Raw genomic sequence first — 23541 nt, forward strand, 5'->3', positions numbered from 1 at the left:
GGAAATACACTTAACAGGCTTTCTCATCCGCAGTACAAGCTGGGAGCCTAAACAATTGGTACTTCTAAGATTAGGAACCAAACTAAAAATATTATGTCTCTGGACAAAGTTTGTAAGTGAGCTGTTGAGACCACCTTATTATACCTTATTATTATCCTCTGGGATGAAACAGAGCACTTGATGAATCTCAACAAAGAAACTAAAAGGAAGGTATAAACTGAATCTAATTTTTATGGTATCTATTATGTGCCAGATGTTCAACAGATAAAATAATTCATTTTAAGATACAACGTATCTAAAGAAGGGCTACTCTTTTTTTTTTTACTGAGGTATAGTCAGTTTTCAATGTTGTGTCACTTTCTGGAGTACAGCACATTGCTACAGTCACACGTGAATATACATATATTCATTTTCATATTCTTTTTCACCATGAGCTACTACAAGATATCAAATATAGTTCCCTGTGCTGTACAGCATAAACTTGCTTATCTATTTTATATATACCAGTCAGTATCTGCAAATCTCAAACTCCCAATTTATCCCTTCCCACCCTCTTCCCCGCCAATAACCATAAGTTTGTTTTCTATGTCTGTGAGTCTGTTTCTGTTTTATATATAAGTTCATTTGTTTTTGTTTTTTTTTTAAGATTCCAGATATGAGTGATATCATACGGTATTTTTCTTTTGGCTTAAGGAGAGGCTACTCTAAGGGAATACAGAAAAAATAAAATGGGTGGTGGTGATGGCAATCAAAATATTAAAATCAGGCCACATTTCCCTAGTACTACCCAAGAGGGAGGTGCTTGGGTTGTAATGGTCCTCTGTTGTATTGGTTAGGATTTCTGGATGCAAGCAAAAAGACTATCTCAGGCAAAAAAAATTTCTGAAGGGCGTATTTACTGGAATGCTACTGTGGGGCTCACACAATCAATGGAGACCTAAATGATAGGTTTAGAGAACAGGCAGGACTCGAGGCAGCTCTGTTAAGTCAAGAAGCAAGAAAACACTAAGTGCCTTCCAGTGGAAGAGACTGGTCAAGACAGGGCTGTAATAGCAGCCAATAAATTCTAACCACTCCCTTTTCTTTGCCCTATCCAGATTTAAAGTTTTGGTCAGAAGCATCCAATGAGCCAAGTGTAGGTGACATGGCTCAGCAGTCAGAGACTGGAGTGAGGGACATGGGGGGCTGCCACCCAGCAAGATTATAGCACAAGGGAATTCCTCCACACAGGAAGGGGGATTGGATGCTGGAAGCCAAGAAAACTCCAGAACAAATCCTGTTAAAAATTATTTCAACTCCAAACAGACAAAGCAAACTTGACAAGGGAGAACAAAGCTGGAGGCATCATGCTCCTTGATTTCAAACTACACTACAAAGCTACAGTAATTAAAAACCAGTATGGTATTGGCATAAAAACACATTGATCAATGGAACAGAACAGGGAGCCCAGAAATAAACCCACATATATATGGTCAATTAATTTATGACAAAGGAGCCAAGAATATACAATGAGGAAAGAACAGTCTCTTCAATAAATGGTCCTGGGAAAACTGGACAGCCACATGTAAAAGAATGAAAATGGACCGCTATGTTATAACATACACAAAAACAAACTCAAAGTGGATCAAAGACTTGAACATAGTAAGACTTGAAACCACAGAACTCCTAGAAGAAAACAAAGGCAGTAATGCTCCTTGATACAGGTCTTGGTGATGATTTTCTGACTCTGACACCAAAAGCAAAAATAAACAAGTAGGACTCCACCAAACTGAAAAGCTTCAGCACAGCAAAGGAAACCATCAACAAAATGAATGGACGAAAATATTTGCAAAGCATCTATCTGATAAAGGGTTAATAGCCAAACTACATAAAGAGCTCATACAACTTAATAGCAAGAAACCCTCAACCTTATATAAAATGGGCAGAAGATCTAATAGACATTTTCCCAAAGAAGACATGAAGACATACGTGGCCAACAGGTACATGAAAAGATGTTCAACATCATTAATCATCAAGGAAATGCAAATCACAACTACAATGAGATATCATGTCACACTTGTCAGAATAGCAATAATTGATAAGACAAGAAATAACTGTTGGCAAGAATGTGGAGAAAAGAAAACCCTTGTGAAATGTTGGTGGGAATGTAAATTGGTGCAGCCACTATGGAAAACAGTATGGAAGTTCCTCAAAAAATTAAAAATAGAACCATCATATGATCCAGCAATTCCACTCCTGGGTATTTATCTGAAGAAAATGAAAACACTAACTCAAAAAGATATCTGCCCCTCCATGTTCACTGCAGCATTATTGACAACAGGCAAGATACAGAAACAACCTAAGTGTCCATCAATGGATGAATGGATAAAGAAACTGTGGTATATGTAGACAACGGAATATGATTCAACAATAACAAAGAATGAAATCTTACCATTTGCGACAACATGGATGGATCTCAAGGGCATTGTGCTAAGTGAAGTAAGCAAGAGAAAGACAAACACCATATGCTCTCTTTTATACGTGGAGTCTAAACAAAACAACAAATCCAAACAAAAACCCAAGTTCATAGGTCAGGGCTTGGGTAGGGGCAGGAGAAATGGATAAAGAGGTATTAAAAAAATTTGTTTTAATTAAAAAAGTTATAAAATGATTTCAATTAGGGTAAAACCAAAACCCTGTATTAGTGAATCCATTCGATCAATTTTAAATTCACACAAAAACAGCCCCCTGCATACGTCACTGGCTAATAAAGTTGTCAATGAAAAGTTGGTTTCACATTAGAAAATATATTAATGCAAGGTAGCATGTTGATAAGTTAAAAGAGAAAATTATATGATCACATGAATAAATGCATCACAGGTCTGAAAGGTCTGTAATATATTTTTTAAAAACAGTTACATCAAAAATAAAAATTCTTTAGAGAAGAGCAACTCATCAAGTTATTAGTTTAATGTCCACCCATTAACAATTTTCAATCTCTCTGCTTTAACTCTAGTTTCAAGCTACTTTCTGATCTATAATCTGTTCTCCAGTGCCAACTTATCAGGAATGTTGTATGAACATGAATTAGTCACTTAGACTGTCAGACCAGGCTCTTGTGAAGTGTGAGTGTGAGTGAGTGTTGAGTGAGTGTGTGTGTGTGTGTGTGTGTTAAGAGTTTAATCATCATTTGGTAAATTTAGAACATTAAGATCCCAATGGGAAAAGCCTAGATCCAAGGTACACCCAGAAGGAATTACTGATAAGAGCCAGCCTGAGCAGGCAGCCCGAGAAAAGCTCACGGTGCCCTTGTAAGTTGGCCTAAAAGCTGAATGAGCAGAGAGATGGGCTCCAGAACGGATTTCAAAGGCCAATTTTTCTCAGGAAGGCATTTTATTTTTTCAACTGATAAATCACAACTCAGTGACCCAGTGAGCAGTAAACAATGGAAAAGAGTTGCTGCTTCCACAGACTGTATAAATTGAGGATTAATGCAATTATCAATATCATGCTGAACATCTCCTAGGAAACAGCTAAAAATAGCACTCTGAAGAGAAAGCTGCACTCTCTCAGCTGTGCCAAGAGACTAACTTGATCCCAGTACAAAGACTAGGATTTATTCTGCTGCTGGAACATCCCTTTTTTCCAAAGGATGGCACACATCCTGTGTAACGTTACTGGAATCCAAGGACAGATTTTACAGTGCGTTAGGTCTGACTTAGCACGCTGAGTGCCAGGAGCATTCACACATAAATGAACTGGCAGTGCTGGGATTCTGCTGCATTCTCAGGTGCAAATCTTTCAGGTTCTGGTCTAACTCGGTTAGGAGTCCTCTCGCACGCCTCCACAATGCCTTTTTAACACATTCTAGAGAGGCCTCACTGGGAAACGTCTGCTCCAGAATTATATTTTCATAAGAATGGGAGCCAAAGAAATGTTACAGGCCTCTTTACTCAGTATTTCTCCCAGTCACTGAAAACTCGGGGGTGGGGAATAGCGACATTACTCTGCACTGTAAATCGTCACAGGAATTGTCAAGGAAAACCCTAAGCAGACAATGCCCTTGATGAATGGAGTTTATTTCAATAATTACTACGACTGCAAACTTCTCAGCCTGGTAGTCAAAGTGGTATATAACCTATATCAGGATAGCACTCCACTACTTAAAATCTGTGATCACATACATTAGCTCATTTGCTTTTCAAGACAATTCTGAGAAGTAGGAGGGAGGTATTGACCTATTTTACAGGTTACAGAAATCAAGATTCAGAAATCTCTTATTCTTCACAACAAACTTCTATTCCAACCCACTCAACCTTATCTCCCAGGACTACACAAGTCCTCTCTTCCAGACAGTCCGATCTTCCCATCTTTTATTCTTCATTCCATTCTTTTGCCTACGCACCCACCTTGGAATGCCTTTGTTTCCCTCCTACATTTTCCTTCCAATTGCCCAAAGCACATTTTCCTGTTTTCAAAGTCTGGCACAAACCTTATCTCCTCTCCAGGACTACCTTTCACTTCCTTCCCCACATGATCTTCCTCTGAACGCAGACTGAACGTAATGCCTCTAATTTGGCAATTCAATTCCACCTCACAGGGTTTTTTTTTTAAATTAAAGGAGAATAAAAAAGCACTGCAGAAAGTCTGGAATGTTACCTAACGCTTAAATGGTTTTCTGGGTTGAAGAACACTGCACATCCCTGGGCAAGAGGGCCCCGGCAAGGTCCTCTTCTGACTGCACCCTTCCTCCCATGGGGCCCTTTTAGCCTGTGCTCCAGATTTCCTGCTTAAGTCTACTTAGCTCACTTCCAGGATCTGCATAAACCTTTGCCTGGATCTGTCCCACTAAGGGCGGGCTTTGCTACAGGTGTACGTTATATTCCAGGTGCAATACTTTCTACTCTGCTTTCCTCGGACCTGGAATCAGCTTTCTCCAAGGAGCCCTGGATTCTTTCAGTGGGGAATGGTATTTAGAAACCAAGGTCTAAGTGCCAGTATGTTCACTGTTACTAAGGAGTCACTGGTTTTAGGCCCTCTCAGTGAAGATACCCATGGAAATACATCTTAAAAAAACCAAAGCAAAGCAAAACAAATACCACAGAAGTCAGAAAATACATACAAGTCAAATCTTGTATGCACGTATCCATGAAAGTGAAAACCACGTCAACTCCCACAGTAAAAACTGGTTCCCAGTCACGGCAATATATTTTCTCCTTCGCTCTACTCTATAATAAACAAAAAAGTTTCAAAATTACTATATGAATATCACTACCTATAACCTACAACGCAAAGTTCAAGATCTCACTGCAGTTCTGACTTTACAATATAACCTACTAAGGGTGTACAGCCAGAGTACTATGTCCGAAGTTACTGTAATTATCTTCTCTGTGCAATCAATTGGATACAGTTATGTTATATGGAATCAATCTGATACAGATACATTAATTTGTTTCTGTCTATAATCCATTTTAAGGCTTAATTTTCCTTATCCTTTCTAATTTAATTTTAATATTTGAACGTGTAGAATATTTACATAGTTCAAAACTCAATACTAGGTGGGACTTCTGATGTGGCTGAATGAGGAGGCTGCCATATCCTCTAACCTAAAAGCAACTATGAAACTGGACAAAAAGATCAAAAACAACTATTTCAGAGTCCTGGAAACTGACTAAAGGTTTATAAAAAAGTGAGTTACAGTTATTCATGAAAAACTACTGAACATGAGGAAATAACCATGGAAATCTGTGGCGTACTTGCTAGAGACCGCTTCTTCTCACCATTCAATGCTGTAATTCTAACCCAGCAAGGCAGGCTGTGAATAACCAGCGGGTTCACGGCTGGACGAGGCTGACTTGATTCTAAGAGGGTGAAATAACCCATGCCCAGGGGTGCTGCAATCTGAGTGGCAAGCAAATGGGGAAGGTCAGGGGTTCTACTAATCTGTGGCTGAGGCCCTGGTTGGGCAAGTAACGGACCCATGGACTAGACAGAACTATGTAACAGGGGGATATAAAACAGTCATCGAGGCACTTGCTAAGCTCTTCAAATTTCCTGGGCTGACTGGAGTTCCTGTGCACACTTGGAGAGGATGGAGAAGACTGAAATTATTCAACACATCCTGTTCTATCAGGAGGCAGGGGAGACACAAGAGGGTTCAGTTGGGGCAGACTTGAAAACTATCTGAACTTGGAATATACTTTTACACCCACACACAGATCCACTGACAGGAGGTAGGAGCCTTATCGACTTGAAGTACTCGAACATAAATCTCTGACCAGTTATTGGATGACCACTAAGTTGTGCAGAAACAGAAGCAACCCCAAGAAAGCCAGACTTAAAAACAAGAAAACAAAACCCAACTGAGCAGAGCCATCAGTGGCCACCTATCCTAGAGGAAATGAATTGCACAGCTTAAGTACAGGCAAATAACAGCAACAACAACAACATTTTTTTAGAGCAGAGAAAGATTTATTACAAGGCCAAGCAAGGAGAATGGCTGGCTCAAGCTCAAAAAACTCGAACTCCAATACAGGTAAATTACTAAACAAAGGAGCAGACAGGCAAAAGAGCAACAGAAAATATCTGGGGGGTGAGCATGGGGTGGAGGTCAGAGCTGCTACAATATTACTTAATACGCCCAGTTTCAACAAAAAATTACAAGACATGCAAAGAGACAGGAATAGTTCACCCATAATCAGAAAAAAAACGTGGTCAATAGAAACACCTGAGTAAACACAGATATGAGATCTAACAGACTCAAAAGTGACTCAATTTGTTGAAAGAACTAAAAGCAATGTGTTTAAAGGCTTAAATGAGAGCATGAAGACAATGATTAAAAAACAGAGAACCACACAAAAGGGACAGATATTATCTAAAAGGAAAAACAAAATTTAAAAAGCTGAAAAGTTCACTAACTGAAATGAAAAACTCATAGACAGGCTCAAAAGCATATTCAAATTGGCATGAGAAATAAGTAAACTTGAAGTCAGAGCAACAGACAACCAATGTGAAGAACAAAGAGCAGAAAAAAGATGGAAAAAAGTGAACAGACCCTTTACAATATATGGGATGAGTGTTCCAGAAGAAGAGAAAGAGAAAACATATTTGAAAAAATAATGACTGAAAATCTTAAAATTGTGATAAAAAATGTTAATCGACAGATCCAAGAAACTCAGTGAACCCAAACACATAGATCCAAATCTAGAGACACCAGAGTCAAACTGTTCAAAGACGAAGAGAAAATCTGAAAGCAACAAGATAAAAACAACTTATCAGGAAACAAGATTATACTGTATAGCACAGGGAAATATATACAAGATCTTGTGGTAGCTCACAGCGAAAAAGAATGTGACAATGAATGTATGCATCTTCATGTACAACTGAAAAATTGTGCTCTACACTGGAATTTGACACAACATTGTAAAATGACCATAACTCAATAAAAAAAGTTAAAAAAAAACTTACCACGTATAATGGAACAACAGAACTATTAATATCTAGTTTCTTACCAAAAACAATGAAGGTCAGGGGCTGTGTAATGACATATTCAAAATGGTGAAAGAAAAAAAGACCATCAATCAAAAAGTAGATATTTAGCAAAACCATACTGCAAAATGAAGGCAAAATAAAGACATTCAGAGATGAAGACAGAGAATTTGCTGCTACCAAACTTGCCTTACAAGATACACTAAAGGAAGTCCTTTGGACTGAAAGATGACACCAGATGGTAAATCTATATGAAGAAATGAAGAGCATTAGAAATGGTAAATACATCAAAGGCTCTATAAATATATTATTTTCTCTCTTCTTTTAATTTCAAACAAAGATTATATAAAATAACAATTATAGCACTACATGATTGGGTTTACAAAATATTTTGATATAATGTTTATGACAATGGTAGCACAAAGGAATGGGGAGGAAATGGAGCTATACTGAAGCAAAGTTTCTATCCTCCCCTAGAATTGCATTAAATTAAACTAAAATAGACTGTAATAAGATGTATATTGTAATCCATACAGCAACCACTAAAAAAATTTAGCTAAGAAACAGTTGAAAAATTAGAAATGTTAAAATGGTACACTAAAAAAATTATCTAACACAAAAGAAGGCAATAAAAGAAACAGGAATAAAAAAGACATGGAACATGTAGAAGACAATATGGCTGATGTAATAAATTCAACCATGTCAATAAGCACATTAAATGTGAATGGACTAAACACCCCAATCAAATGGCAGAGACTGTCAGACTGGATTTAAGATTCAACCATATGCTGTCTATAAGACACACTTTAGATTCAAAGACACAAACAGGTTGAAAGGAAAAGGATGGAAAATATATATCATGCAAATAACCACCATACGAGAGGAGAGTGGCTGTCTTAGTCAGTCTGGGCTGTTATCACAAAAGTACCACAGATTGGGTAGCTTATAACCAACATTTATTTCTCACAGTTCTGAAAGTCCAAGATCAAGGCACTGGCAGATTCAGTGTCTAGTGAGGGCCTGCTTCCCGCTTGCTTTAACATCACATGACAGAACGGCCAAGGGAAGTTTTTTTGGTCTCTTATTAGGGCACTAACTCCATTTATGAGTGTTCCACCCTCATGACCTAATTATTTCCAAAGGCTCCATCTCTTGATACTATCACATTGGGAGTTAGTTTTTAAGATACAAATTCGGGGGGGATGAAAACATTTAGTCTATACCAATGCCTACAGAAGTATCAGAAAAAAGTTTTTAACACAAGAAATATTACTAGAGACAAAAAAGGAATGATTTCATGATAATAAAGGAATCAATAAATCAAGAAAACATAACAGCAATAAATGTAAATGTACCTAACAGCAGAGTTATAAAATACATAGAGAAAAAGAATTCAAAGGAGAAAAATAATCCACCATTCAATTGTTAAAGATTTCAGTATCTCACTATCAGAAACTGATAGAAGTATGGAGAAATATACACAAAACAAAGTATAGCCTAACACATTGCTGTAAAATATACATCCATATAATTAATAAGATTAAGAAAGAGAACAAACTGCCAGAACCTCAGAAGTTTCCCATGTGCCCCTTCCAAATCTGTAACACCCTCTCTCTCACCCCAACCCCATATCCCCAAGCACTCAATCTACTGTCCGTGAATTAACTTGAAGGATAATTTATAGATAACTGACTGAGGTTAGTACGCTTCCAAAAAACTGTAATATCCACTTATGCTTACCACCTTGGGGAAAAAATGTGTCCAGAACTGACTCTTAAGAGATCTTCAAGGTTCCAGACCCCTAAGCATTTCGCAGTCTACACTCAGTGTTGATTTCTGACTTAGTTATAACTAACGCTTTCAGATTGCTTTTATGCGCTAGTCATTTAATCCTCACAACAACTTTGTGAGATAGGTACTATTATTATCCCATTTTGCACCAAGCTGGGACAGAGTTGTCTAACCTTTCATGCTCTTAATCGCAAGACTATATTGTCTTCCACAGGTATGGAAATAAAGAATTGTTTGCAGGAAGAAGAAAGTGAGCAAGACACAGGAACTCCTGTAAAAAGGTAGTAAGCACAGAGCTCATATGCTTCGGTCTTAAAGAAAACGTCATTTTTAAAATTCCCTTGCTACCAAGAATTAGGGCACTTGAAAAGAGGATGACACTCCTCCAGAACATGTCACTGGGTCCCAGAGATCTGATCCATAGTCATTTTGAGACCTACATTAAAAATAACCTCTACCTCGCTGAATCAGGGACTTGCATCACAGTTCTTGGGTTTTTATTCTACAGTTAATCCAAGGCCATTTTCCATTGAGTGAGCAAAATGGGCTCCCTGCAGGTGTATGAATTCAATTTGCAAGTGTTTAAAACCTACTCTTTGCCCTCACAAATACAGGGATGCTCAGGGTCTTTTATTTTATTCTATTTTCCAGGAAATTAATTTCTTGGATTATAGAGTAAAATGCAGAAGTTCCCCCATCACATGGAGGAAATGTACTCTTAAAGATGAAACTGAAATATTATACCACAGAAAACCATCTCAACAGCATGCTTCTATACTTTTAAACTAAACAGTTCTCCAGTTATTTAAAAATTTGATTACCATTCAAATCTTTGGTGATCCAACCTTGTCTAAATGAGGTTCTTTGTTTTGATAAATAATGCCACTATAAATATATATCTGATAATCTGAAGAACAGGAAGAAGATGAGCATTTGGGAAAGGATACAAATTTGGTCTTAGTTGACACTAAAATTTCACTAGATCATTGATGCAAAGATGGACTGTTACAAATGGTGCTGGGATAAATTGCAGTCATTTGGAAGAAGAAAAAATTAGATTGCTATGTCACACCATACACAAAAATACACTCCAAGAGGATTGCAGACCTAAATGTAAAAAGTGAAACCATGTAAGTACTAGAAGAAAACAGGTGAATACCTCTTTGACCTCAATGTGGAGAATGGCTTTCTAACTATGACTCAAAATTCTAGAGAACTCCACTGAAACAACTTTAAATACTGCTGTAACTTGGTAAAAGTGTCTGAAGGTGCTCCTTCATTCCCTTACTAATCATAAAAAAAACCACTCGCCACCAGAGACCCTGACCCTCTCAGTGCAACAGCTGGCCAGGGACATTCCCTATACTTTAGGTCAGTGAACACAACATAAACACACTTGACTTGGAGCTTACAACTGTATGTCCCTTCTATCATTGTTAAATGACACAAACTTGCATTAAGTAAATTAAAAAAAATCTTAATTAAATAATTCTATAGTAAGCATGTGTTTACCAGACAACAGGAGAAAACCAAGAGGTTCACATCGCCAAGTTAATCTCCATATTGTAAATCTACCAGCAGCTCTCTGCTTCCCTCTGCAGCTTCGTAAAGTAATTGCGACAATACAAAGCAGCACAAACTTTGAAGTCAAGCACAGTCTGAGTAAAAAGGAGAATTTTGAAAAACTGCATACTTGCTAAAGGGCTGAAAAATGGAAGCACATCCAACAAAACTTTCTGCTTCAGTCCTACCTAGGTGTGCTGAGAAAACTACACACTGACAGGGTTAGAGACACCAGTCATACAAATGATTCTGAAGGGAATTCTTTATCATTAAAAAGGGAACCAAAGCTTCAGTTTTGTTTTCTTTCAAATCAGACATCATTTGCTTTATACATACAGACATATTCACTCTTTCCACGAGTCACTTTTTTCAGAAGTTGGCTTGGAGCTGGGAGGGTGGAGCTCCAGATTTAAGCTGCAGCCAGAACCCGACTCTCACTAAATCTTATCATTCTGAGGAAAGATGACTGATCATGGAAATACTTTGTTTCTTAACTCAGAAAATTCCATTTTCCAAAACTCAATTTAATAGAAATAAATTTCCTTATTTTGGTACTGTTTAAATTCTCCCCCAAAGTCATTTTTTTTCTTTTTCTGACCTTGAGCACAGATCACGGTAAAAGAAAACATCCCGTTAGTAAGCTCATCTTTTGATGCTGGATGCAGTCAGTACTCTGGTTAGCCAATACTTCTTGTTTTGGGAGCTTAGTCACCTGTGTCAGTCTAGCTCTCTGTTTCCCAAATTGTGGCCACAGTTCTACCCACACCAAAATGACCTAGGAGATAAGCAACAAGGATTTACTGCTGAGCATAGGGAATTATAGTCAATATCTTGCAATAACCTATAACAGAATATAATCAGGAAAAAAAAAAAGCTGAATCACTATGCTGTACCTGAAACTAACACAGTATTTTAGAATCAACTACATTTCAATGAAAAAAAAATGACCTGGAGATGTTTGTTAACAAAGCAGATTTCTGGGTGCCACTTCCCAAGTCTGTGGTATCAGACACTTCCCAGGGATTTGTACAGTAAGTTTCCTGTGATTCTTAGCCACAATAAAGTTTGAGAATCACTGATCTACACAAAGAGATCTTCCTTAATAAACACAGGAAACACTGAATGCTACTTTAACTATTTCATCAGCAAGTAACTCCCAAATGTTTTAGAGTAAACAACCCTTACCTCCCTGGTTTAAACTCAGCATCAGAAATCTAAGGCCCTTCCAGCTGCTAAATTCTAGGATTTTATTTAATTCCTTGTCAGAAGCATTCATTTTAAACCCAATACTGGTAAAACTCTTCTAAGAAATTAGTAAATATGGCAACCTTAGTTCAAAAGGACGCCCATTAGAAAGGAAATAAAAGGTAAACAACAAATCAGAAAGGGTTTTCTCATGAAGTTAATTAAAAGAATATGCAGGCCACTACAGAAAAGTTACTGAAAACTTTCTAGAAGCAAGAAGAGAATTGTTCCCTGCAAACATGCCCACTGTTACACTGATATGATTATGAAAATAATGCAGTGAGGTAGCAGAAACATGGAAATCAAAAGGATCAAGAAATGTGGGATTTAAGAAAAATGAGAGAACTAGGGAAAGACTTGATAAGAGAACTTCGGTTCTAAACCAATACTTCAATAGTGGCTCCTGGCTGGAGGTTAAACAGTGTTAAAGGAAAGTCCAATCCTTTTCAGTTTCAGAACCCAAGGAAAATGTCTTAAAATCCCATTAACTATGTGCTTTGAGTCCAAGTTCACCAAGCAACAGACTTCTATATCCCTTGCTTAAATGGATCTATGTATGTTATCTATTTGTAAATGAATGCTGTGTGCAAACAACTGGCACCACGGAGCAAACCCATTAAAATAGCAAAATCTCCATTTGGCCTTACAAATCTTTTTCATATGCAGGCAAGAATTAAATCACCAAAGCCCCGAAGAACTCAAAGCCCCTCCATCTTCTCTGTATTCGTTAAGGGCATCACCATCTACCCAGTACGTGAAGCCAAGGAATCAAGCTAATTTCTCACACCAGCCCTCCCAACTGAATCCACCAGTATGTCAACTCCACCTCCAAAATATATCTGAAATCATTCATTTCTCTTCACTTGATCCACAGTTCAAGCTACTATCATCTTTGCCCAGGCTACCGGATTAGGCCCTAATTGGTCTCAATGCTCTGCACCACCCCTGCCCCACACCCTTCATTCTCTGCACCACAACCAGAATACTCTTAATAAAATGTAAGTATTTTATTCCATCTCTACTCTGGCTTAAAATTACCCATCTGTTTCCTACTGCACTTGGAAGAAACTTCAAATTCCTTCCCATGGCTCACAAAGTGGTCCATCATCAGATACTCCTATTTCATCGCCCCATTCTGTTCCGTAATCACTATGCTCCAGCTACTACTGGCCCCTCCACTCCCTGTATGCCAAGAATACACCAAGCTTGTAGCTACCTTAGGGCCTTTATACTAACTGCTCCCCTTGTAAGGAACATTTCCCTCTCAGATCCTCACACATTTGACTCCTTTTTCCCTCCAAGTCTTTGCTGAAATGCCACCTCCCCAGACAAGTCCTTCCCGACCAATCAGTTGAAAGTGGTCCTCCTGATCCTTCCGACCCCCACCCCTTCATCACTTCATCTTATCATTTTACCCCATACCTCCCAATCAGAATGTACCTATGAGAGATGAGAAATCCTGTCTTCTTCACCACTGTATTCCTAAGCACCTCAAACAATGCCTGGCATGTGGAAGAAACTCAAACATTTCTTGAATAAATGAATGAGACAAAATTTCTGTAACTTGCAAGACCAATTACTGGCCCTCAGGGAAGAGATAACCTTATTCAGCTACTGAATGAAGGAAGACTATGCACAAGGCCCTATGACAGTGGTCCTCAAACTTCAGTGTGTGCACAAGAACCCAGAGAATTTATGCGTGTGGCCTCAGAGCTCCACTTTGGCAAGCAGCCCACAGTGCAGTATATTCTATATGTCCCCAAACTAAAAGCATCTAAGAGGATACTGTGAGCAACTATACACCAACAAAAACTATAAGCATCTTTGTATCACAACCTTATTACAGCAATAATCCTCATCTGCTACCAGGTGTGCCACCTCAGCCAAGCTTTCAGAATCACTTATTTCCTGTGCAGATCTAGTACATGTCAAATGTTGGATAAAATCCCATTCCTCTGGGTAGTCAAGTCTACATTTAAGTTTTCACAAATAGTTCAGACTGCTGCTGAAACACACACACACATACACAGTGCTTTCCTTAAGAGATGTCTCAACCAAATCCTAACTGCCTTCCTCTTCCATCATCCTTGATTTATGAGTTCTGCTGAGAGCTGGCACCCACTTGTGGCCAGATTATCTTCTAAGCCACAGGGCAAGTCAAGTCAGCTTGAATAACACAGTTTAGCTATTGATACTAGGTACATTTGGCAATACAGACCCTATGACAGCAAATCTTTCCTGAATCCTCAAAGGTCAGCTTTATGTGCTTTTTTTTTTTTAGCAAAAAGTCCAGCCTGGTTGTAAAGAATTCATTTTTATTTATTTATATTCTCAAACTGTAATAACTTCTTTTGTTGTTAATTATAAATGTATCACACGCTTACTATAAAAAAAGGCAAATGTTACAAAATTGTATTAAATATAAGTAAAAATTGCCCAATAATCACACTCCACAAAGCTACTCACTTTTTACAATTTGGTGTCTCTCCTTCTAAACTTTCATGTATAAACGTGTTTTCACATAGGTTTTTAACTTAAAAGGAATTGTCACTTTTATAATACGCTGTAAAGGGACAACATCTCTGTCTCCTCTACTCTCAATACTTACTCTGAACACTTCTGTGACCAGATGTGTGGAAGTTTCCCCCACATCAAGCAACTCCAGCTCCACAGTGGACACTAGCTGGTGAATTACCATTTAACTCAATTCTGATACAATCTACCTGGAGACAGTGTCAGATCCCACAGGTTAAGGCTCGGTCCCACACGTCTGGCCCCATTCCCACTTCAGATGCCAACTGCAAGTCCAGGGTGTCGCCTCTTTTTTTTGGTTTATATATTTTTTCTTTTTTATTCAAGTACAGTTGATGTACAGTATTATATAAGTTGATGTACAATATTATGTAAGTTATATAGAAGGTGTCCAACACAGTGATTCACAATTTTTAAAGGTTATACTCCATTTATAGTTACTATAAAATATTGGCTATATTCCGTGTTGTACAATATACCTCCGTAGCTTATTTATTTTATACATAACAGTGTGTACCTCTTAATCCCCTACCCCTATCTTGCCCCTCCCTCCTTCCTTCTCCCCAATGACAACCACTAGTTCTCTGTATCTGTGAGTCTGTTTCTTTATTCTTATACTCACTGGTGTGTTATATTTTTTAGATACCACATATAAGTGATATCATACAGTATTTGTCTTTCTGACTTATTTCACTTAGCATAATGTCCTCCAAGTCCATCTACACTACTGCTGTCACCACTGCTCTTGACCCATGGGCTATATACTGGTGGTTCCCATAACCACCTCCTTGGGTTCAATTAATTTGCTAGAGCGGTTCACAGAATTCAGGAAAAGAGCTTATTTATTAGATTACCACTTTATTATAAAGGATATAACTCAGGAACAGTCTGATAGAAGAGACGCATAGGGCAAGGTATGTGGGAAGGGGCACTGGGCTTCCATGCCCTCTGGATGTGTCACCTTAGAACGCACGTATGTTCACCAACTCTGAAACTCTCTGAGCCCCATCCTTCTGGGTTTTTAATGGAAGCTTCATTATGTAAACACGATTGATTAATCATTGGTCATCAGTGATTAACTCAACCTCCAGCCCCTCTCCCCTCCCCAGAGGTGGGGACAGAGCGAGGTGGGGCTGAGAGCTTCAAATTCTGACAACCAGACTTCATCCTTAGGGGCTTTCCAGAGAAGTCACTTCATTAACAGTAACTCAGATGTGTTTCAAAGGGGCTTGTTATGAATAACAAAATATACCTTTACCTCTTTTCACTTAGGAAATTACAAAGGTTTTAGGAACTCTAGGTCAGGAGCTGGACAAACACCAAATATATATTTATTGTAAATCATTTATCACACTTGCTTAATTCATTTAACTATGGGCCTATTTCCATGTCAATACTAAGATATATCTTTCTTTTTAACGACTATATTGCACACTACCACACAGATATGCCAAAAATGTTTAAAGTATTCCCCTTTGTTCATCATTAGTTCTAGTTTTCCAAAGTTATGAATGATCCTGCAACATATCTCTATTATATACGTCTACATGTATCTTTAGTAACTTCCTTAAAGTAAATGACTAGAAGAGAATCAGAAGTTTAAAGTTGTACCATCCAATAAGGTACTCACTAGCCATGTGTGACTAAAATTAAAAAATTGAAAAATTCAGCTTATCAGCTGTATTAGCCACATTTCAACTGTTCAACAACCAGATGATTTAAAAATGTGGTAGCCAATGGTTACCATATTGGACAGTGTAGAAACAGAACATTTCCATCACTACAGAAGGTTCTATTGATAGCCCTGATCTAAAGAAATGCTCATACAAAACTCTGATATCTATATCCCATAGAAATGAGGCAGCAATTCAAACTCCCAATATTAGTACATGAGTTCCTACATCATTTTCTTGTCAATATCATATCAGTGCTTTGTGCTGCGAAATAAGACAGAACGTTTTAATGTGCATATAAAAATTATTAGTGAGGCTGAAAGTCTTCACATTTTGTGGCCATTTGTATTTATTTTTGTTGTTGAATTAATTACCTGAATTCTGTCTATTTTAAAAGAATCAAGCTTAAAGATACTCTGTTCCTGATGACCTATAAAACCAAACCCTATGTGAAGAGACATATTTCCTAGTAATTTCACAAAAATATGTATCAAAAACGGCATAAAAATAGCTAATACTACAATTGGTGTGAATGACACAAGTGTATACAGTTGTTAAAACTCTATGAACTGAACACATAAGAACTTAAAACAGTTTCATCATATAGAAGTGACACCCTAATTTTTAAAAGGAAGCAAAAGTTTTAAAAGTATTATGCTACTTATAATATTTAATTAATAAGCATCAAAATAATTAATTCAAATATTTATAGAACTTAGAATTTCCTCGCTAGGAGACCAAAAGAAAAAAACAGTTCTTCTATAATGAGAATGGGGAGCAGAGTACGTAACACTATGAGGCAAACCACTCAATTGTCAAACCGATGGCAATGGAAAAAATTCACTGTATCAGGGCAAAACATATTAAGGTATCAGAAAAGTATTGCTAACATTATAACACAGATGCTTAATCAAGGTTTCTAAAAAGCCTGCACCAGTGATACGAAAAATGAACCAAACACTCACTTCCTGGAAAACCGTTTCCCTAATGTTATTGAACGATACTTGATTTAATTTTCCAAGTCATTTCTGCTAAGGTAGTTATGAACTTGGCTCCTTTTTGCCCTTTATCCTTCTCTGCTGGTGGCACAGACTAGCACAAAAGCTAACACATGCATGTTAAAACCAGCAGATCTGACAATGTAAATTGCTTAAGGAGGGACAAAGACAAGATGCTCCTCCTCACCTCCCACTTCTTCCCCATCCCCCACTCTTACACTGCACATTTACCATCTCAGTCCTTTCGGCGTGTGAGCTGTTCAAAGGCATTAGCTACAAACCTCATTCAAGTTCTCTGCAGACAAACTCAGTTACTACGGTGACTCTTCAGGCAACCTTGCTTATGAGATCAGGAGGAAGGATACATGGAGGTCACCAAGCCTCTGTCTCCCAAAGTGAAGGCTTGCTTAGTCACTTGTGCAAGGGCAAAGCAAAGGATCGTGTATATTTTATTCATGTATCTACTTTGTAGGAAGATAGCTGTTTTTGTTAAATTCTACATTATACTTTGGAATCAGAGAGATCTGGGTTTGAGAATTAGTTCTGCCATTTATTAGATACGTGACTTTAGGCAAGTTACTACTCTAAGATCTGTTCTCTTATGGGGAATGCTAACAGCCTATGTCTTGTAGACGTGTTGTGAACATTAAATGAAAACACAAGTAACATTTTAAGCTCAGTGGTTGGCATGATATAGATGTTTAACAAATGATAGCCACTATCACACACAATTCTGTTCCTCAAGAATGATATGTAAGTGATCCAGGTCCCAGCCACTGCTCTCTGTAACCAAATCCCCACCAGGATATCCAGGCGGTCACTTTTTGTTAACAAAGAATTAACATAAAGCAGGCAGCATACCATAGTTCTAAAGTCTGACTAAAAAACGTCCACTACAGGAATTTCAGCAGACGACCATAGATAAGATTGTTAAAAAAAAAAAAAAAGGCAAAAGGTATATTATATACATGTTAGAAACAATGACACAGGATGAACATAAGAACTCAAAATTCACATAAAAAAGGGAAATTTCTTTGCTAAGTAGAAACACTCAAGGCTACTGATTCATCTCATATTCATTTCTATTAAAGCAGTAAGGTCAAAGATTGGCAAGTCACTCTTTACCACAGATGAAGCAGTCTATGAAGCAGTATCAGACACATTTATTCACTTGAAGAAGCAGTTTATGTAGCAGATCACGTACAATAAAGAAAATATTTACCTTTTTCTCTTCATCGGGCATGTTTTTTTCCAGTTCTACTAGATACTCTTCATCTAGTTCAGAGGAATTCACATCATTTTCAGGTTTGTTTTCAACCTCGTCCACTCTTGGCTCCTCCTTCTCAAATGAGGCACTGGGGTCATAAAAGCACTCCTCTTCTCCCTGGTCCTCCTGAGGATGGGTCTCAACATCCTGGAGCAGTTTGCTCTGAGAATGGTGATCTTTGGCATTAGAAACTGGAGGGCTAGCACCCTCCGCTTCCTGGGGATCTGTAACTTTCAAACCATTAAACAGATCCTCTGGAACCCTACAGTTTTTTGACTTCTCCTCCATGCTCAATCAGTGACGGAGGTGAAGATGAAACTGGGAAAGAGAAAACGTGTTTTAGGTAATGGGATCTAACCTATCAAACCTGAACAAACTTCTGAATCAAAGCTCAAATCACACCTCAACTTCCTTTCACTGAATTCATTACATATATAATTATACATTATATATAGAGAGGTAATCATAAGCCCATAAATAACGCCAAATGTAATTTTAAATGATACCCTTTTCAGAACTTCTTATAAGCAACAAAAGAGGCCGATTTTAATGTGACTCTTCCGTTTCCACTGCTCCCAGTTTGTCGGGGTAGCAAAAAAAAATAGACCGAAACGAAAACAATGGCAAGAAAAATGAAGCAGTCCTAACCTTTATTCAGAATGAATAGCCAAATGGTAAGTAAGAAACTATGGCCTGTCTTTCCAGCACCACCACAGGAAGGTCAAGAATTTTTGGTGGAGCTCAAAATGCAATTTGTGCCATAAGAGTAATCATCAATTACACCCAAATGCCTGTGATAGACAACACGTAGGTTACGGCGGAATGGGAGCCCTGACGCAGGTGGCCCTAATCAGGATCCCCGAGAGAGTCAAAATCAACCACTAAAAGCGTGGTTTTCAACCCTGGCTGCACAGCATTAACACCTGGGACGCTTTAGCAAGTACTGCTGCGCAGGTCTTATCCTCACTGATTCATTGGTCCGGCGTCTGGCCAGGACATCACTATTTTTAAAAAAGGCATCCCAGGTGATTTTCATGTGTAGCCAATTGAGAACCACTACTGTAGAAGCTGAGTCACACCGTCAGCAGCCCTGCCTCTCCGCTCGCAACAAAACACGCCAACGACCCTTGAGTCGCGACAATTTGCCCCAGCTTGTCCCAAGAAAACTTAAAAACACCAAGATTTGAATACGGAGACCTCTCCTCCACAGCAGTGTTTTTTGTTTCTCCCCGCTTCCAGGTCCAGTGGAAGAAGGCAGGAGTCTGAGGCCCTAGGGTTAAGGAGGGCCCACCCCACGCTTCCCAACAGTTCTTCCTCTAGCTGCGACCCTCACCAGCAAAAGAACGGACCCACCGGGTTACTCACAGCTCCACAGCTCGTCTCCTCCTCACCTTCCTAGCGTCTGAGACTCTTCACTTCCGCTCAGTCAAGTGCTCTTCCGCCAGCGCCGACCAATAGCGTCACTGTTGGCAAAGCATCCTGGGAAATGTAGTGAAACCCTAAGGGAAAGAGGGCGTCGCTGTCGCTGTGTGACGTCATCGTACGGACTGAAATATGAGCGACGGTCGCCATCTTGGGTTACGGCAACACTGCGTTACTCAGCACAGGAGAAAAGGAAAAGAGAAAGGCTGTCTCTACTGTGTTCCTTTTACTCCTCCAGAATGACCTCTCTCAAGATAGATGTGCTGTATGTAGAGGAATCCTGAAGCCTAAACCTTGTCGTTCAAAAATAGTTTTTCCTCTAAAGATTCTCAAAGTATTTTTCAACGGGTCCATCGCTAGATCAATACAGTGTTGATAACCATACTAAGTTGTTATCTGCTTTTTCCATACTCCTCTCATGAATGTACAGTCGATTTTTCCAGAGGTTATGTGTCCTGTGGTAGCGTAAGGAATTGAACGCAGAAGGAGCTATGAGAATCCATCTGTCTTCTATTAAGCCAGAGATTTGCAAAAATGTAAAACAATGCCACTCTTCTCACTGTATTGTTTTGGAAAATAGTTATTATCTATAAAAGGATTATTTGTATTAGTATATAATGAGTGAATTGTTATCTTGTGAATTAATAAATTAATATTGCAATGTTTTCAGTTCTAATACAGTAAATATTGATAGGTATATCCCACATAAAAGCTTTTTGTGGTTCTCGATAATATTTCAGAGTAAGTGGGCCTGGAACCAAAAGCAAGGTGCTGGCCTATAGATTCATTCAAGAAGTGTTTATTGAATGTTTATTAGACCCCACGCATTGCGCACTAGGAAAACAGAACTGATATATCCCTTAAGGTAGCCAGAGAGGTAACCAGCAATAACAGCAGAGTATTAATTCATTTTCTATAATTCAAAGAACCCATTGCAGAGATAGCTGGGAAAGGCTTTTTCAGGAAGGATATCAAATTTGCTTTTTGAATTTAATGTCTAAAGGAGGTTATGCATACAGTTACATTTTTGTGTAAGTGAACAGCTTTAATATACTAAAAGTAAACATTAAAAATATATCAGAATTTTTGAAACCTTTTAATATTTCTTAATTTAAAAAAATACAGCAGGAACTTCAGAAAGATTAGGCCTCTTTTGACTTTTAAGAAGTCCTGTTAGTTAAATTCTAGTTTGATAGAAAGGCTGTAAATTTTAGAGCAAACTAAGTAAATGAATAAATACATAAAATAAACAAGTTACTGTTGCAGAAAAGTGTGTTACAGCTCAGTGTTACAGCTCAGTTGTGACAGCAACCTGGATCCGGGCAAGAGACCAAGCAGCACTCAGAGAGTTGGAAAACTCAGGTTCATTATGCCAGCTGGCCCAGATAAGTTAACGCTCCAAGCTCTGGACCCCATCTATAGGTTCACACAGGCTTTTATAGGCTGCCAGTTTACACTCTGCAACATCATATGCAAAAAAGGTATAACAAAAGTTGACCAATTAGGAACAAGCTTTATAGAAATGGACCAATCAGGAGGGAGAGAAATAACCAATCAGGAGTGAGGGAAATGGACCAATCAGGACTGAAAGAAATAACCAATCATGGAGTGAGCTCCATGCAAGTGAAGTACTACAAATGGACCAATCAGAAGTTACAGAAATGGACCGATCAGTAGTGAGCTCAGGGAACCAATAGAATTTTAGGGGTAAGTTCCATTCTCCTAGAAGTAAGCCCTTTCAGAGGCAAAAAGTGAGATAGAGCCTCTTGGCCAGGGAACCAGAGGGTGCTGGTAGGATAGTAGTGGCTCTGCTTGGGTATCCCGCCAGTCTTCTTATGGGCCTTCCCACCTCATTACAACATCAGCTTTTTAACTATATCAGCTGTCCAACTTTGGGTGATAATTCTAATAGCTAACCTTTATTGATCATATGCTTGTTATATGTGACATGTGGTGGAAAATGCTGTAGGTGGATTATCTGAATTCTAAATCTGGCTCTGTCACTTGACTAGCTATGTGACTTCGGGGCCAATTATTTTAAAATGCTCCTAAGCTTTAATATATAAATTTATCTCATATGTAAACATTAGGATGGGTAACAGTGGTACCTCCCTATTAAGTTTGTTGGGAGATAGAAATGATATAACCTAGAAAACAAAGACCACAGGCCTTGGCACATAATGTTTAATGAATGGTGAAGACAGTAATAATACTTGACAGGCCTTGTAACAGTAGCTGGGCAGGAAACCTGATAAGACACAGTCCCTGCTCTCCTGCATCCCCGGGAATCTACAGGCTAGTGCGGGGGGTTGGGCTGGGGGATAAAGGCTCTACTGAGCCTAAAGGAAGAAGCAATCCAGTCTTTCATTTTTATGCCAAGAAGAACCAGCATCTAGTTGGTTCTGTTTGGTAGGTCTTCACTAATAAGATATTTGACTTAGGCTGTTGAAAGAGGAATAATTCATTAAGAGGACATGAGCAGGAGAGGCTGAAGGACATCATGAAAATATTAGGAGGCTTAAGGGGAAAGATATGTAGTTGGATGTTACTGAGATTATAGAGCACAAGCAAGAAACAAATTTTTACAGATGCAAACCCACCAGTCAATTCCTGGAACCGTGGAAATTTTGTCTCTTTGCTTACAACCACTCTGTAAAAGGAAAAAAAAATGTTTTTCATCTAGAGGGCAGTTCTGTTGTTACTTTCCCAGGACAGAGACCATATCTGTCTTGTTTACAGTTGTAAAGAGTCACTGAACATCCTGTTATCACAGGGGTGAATGATCCTCTTTCAAAAATTTATGGCCAAAACACTGAGTAACTCAGTGCTCTGATGACTTGCAGAGAGAGTTTGAGACTTCTGACATTTCCTTATACCATTGTTGTAAGAATTAAACATGGCTTATCTAAAACACATAAAGTGAAGAGAAGCGAAGTGCTCAAGATAGGAAAAAAATACTTTTATATTTTTTGAATTTTTATTATTTTTTGTGGGGGGTTACTAAGTTTGTTTGTTTACTTATTTATTTAATGGAGGTACTGAGGGTTGAACACAGGACCTCATGTATGCTGAGCATGCACTCTACCACTGAGCTATACCTTCCCCCCTAAAAATAGTTTAATATTAACAGCACTTACCATGGTAAGTGCTCAACAAATATTTACTGTTATTGTCATCATTATTATTATTAATGAAGGTATTATGGTAGTACCACTGTTATGATCAATTACAAGTAGTAATTTGATTACTTATTACTAGTGGTACTAATGATAACCAATAACATTATTAATTGTGATAATATTTGTGAAGCTTTCATTCATACCCCCCGGACGGGGGACAGAACGCCTAAGTTTGTGGAAAGAATGGAAGCTGAACATGAATGAATGAATAATGAATGAATGCAAGGCAGCATACTAGACCCTGTGAGGGGTACAGTACTAAATCAGGACAGGAGCAAAATAATCATTTACTCTTTGCTTTTCTTTTTCGGGAAGCATTTAGGTGATTTCTTAGTGGCACAGGGCCCATCTCTCAATCAGCAAGCAGTTGCCCATTTGGTCTGTGGCCAGTTAACTCTGGGCTG

General features: G+C 38.4%; 1 protein-coding gene across 2 annotated transcripts in view; it reads right to left on the reverse strand.

The window, feature by feature from the left end:
• TTC1 (tetratricopeptide repeat domain 1) overlaps nucleotides 1-19968 on the reverse strand; it is a 41813-nt gene extending 21845 nt beyond the window's left edge. The window contains exons 1-2 of one of the 2 annotated variants that reach the window (XM_006211900.4): nucleotides 19902-19968; nucleotides 18492-18854 (exon numbers count right to left, since the gene is read on the reverse strand). In XM_006211900.4, the coding sequence (XP_006211962.1) occupies nucleotides 18492-18824 (333 nt within the window). In that variant the 5' untranslated portion in view covers nucleotides 18825-18854; nucleotides 19902-19968. Of the gene's footprint in view, nucleotides 1-18491; nucleotides 18855-19869 lie in introns of both variants that reach the window. The other variant, XM_015245781.3, reaches the window with a different exon arrangement.
• Nucleotides 19969-23541: the final 3573 nt, after the last annotated feature.

This window comes from Vicugna pacos, chromosome 3, assembly GCF_048564905.1.
Source record: "Vicugna pacos chromosome 3, VicPac4, whole genome shotgun sequence".
Classification (NCBI taxonomy): domain Eukaryota; kingdom Metazoa; phylum Chordata; class Mammalia; order Artiodactyla; family Camelidae; genus Vicugna; species Vicugna pacos.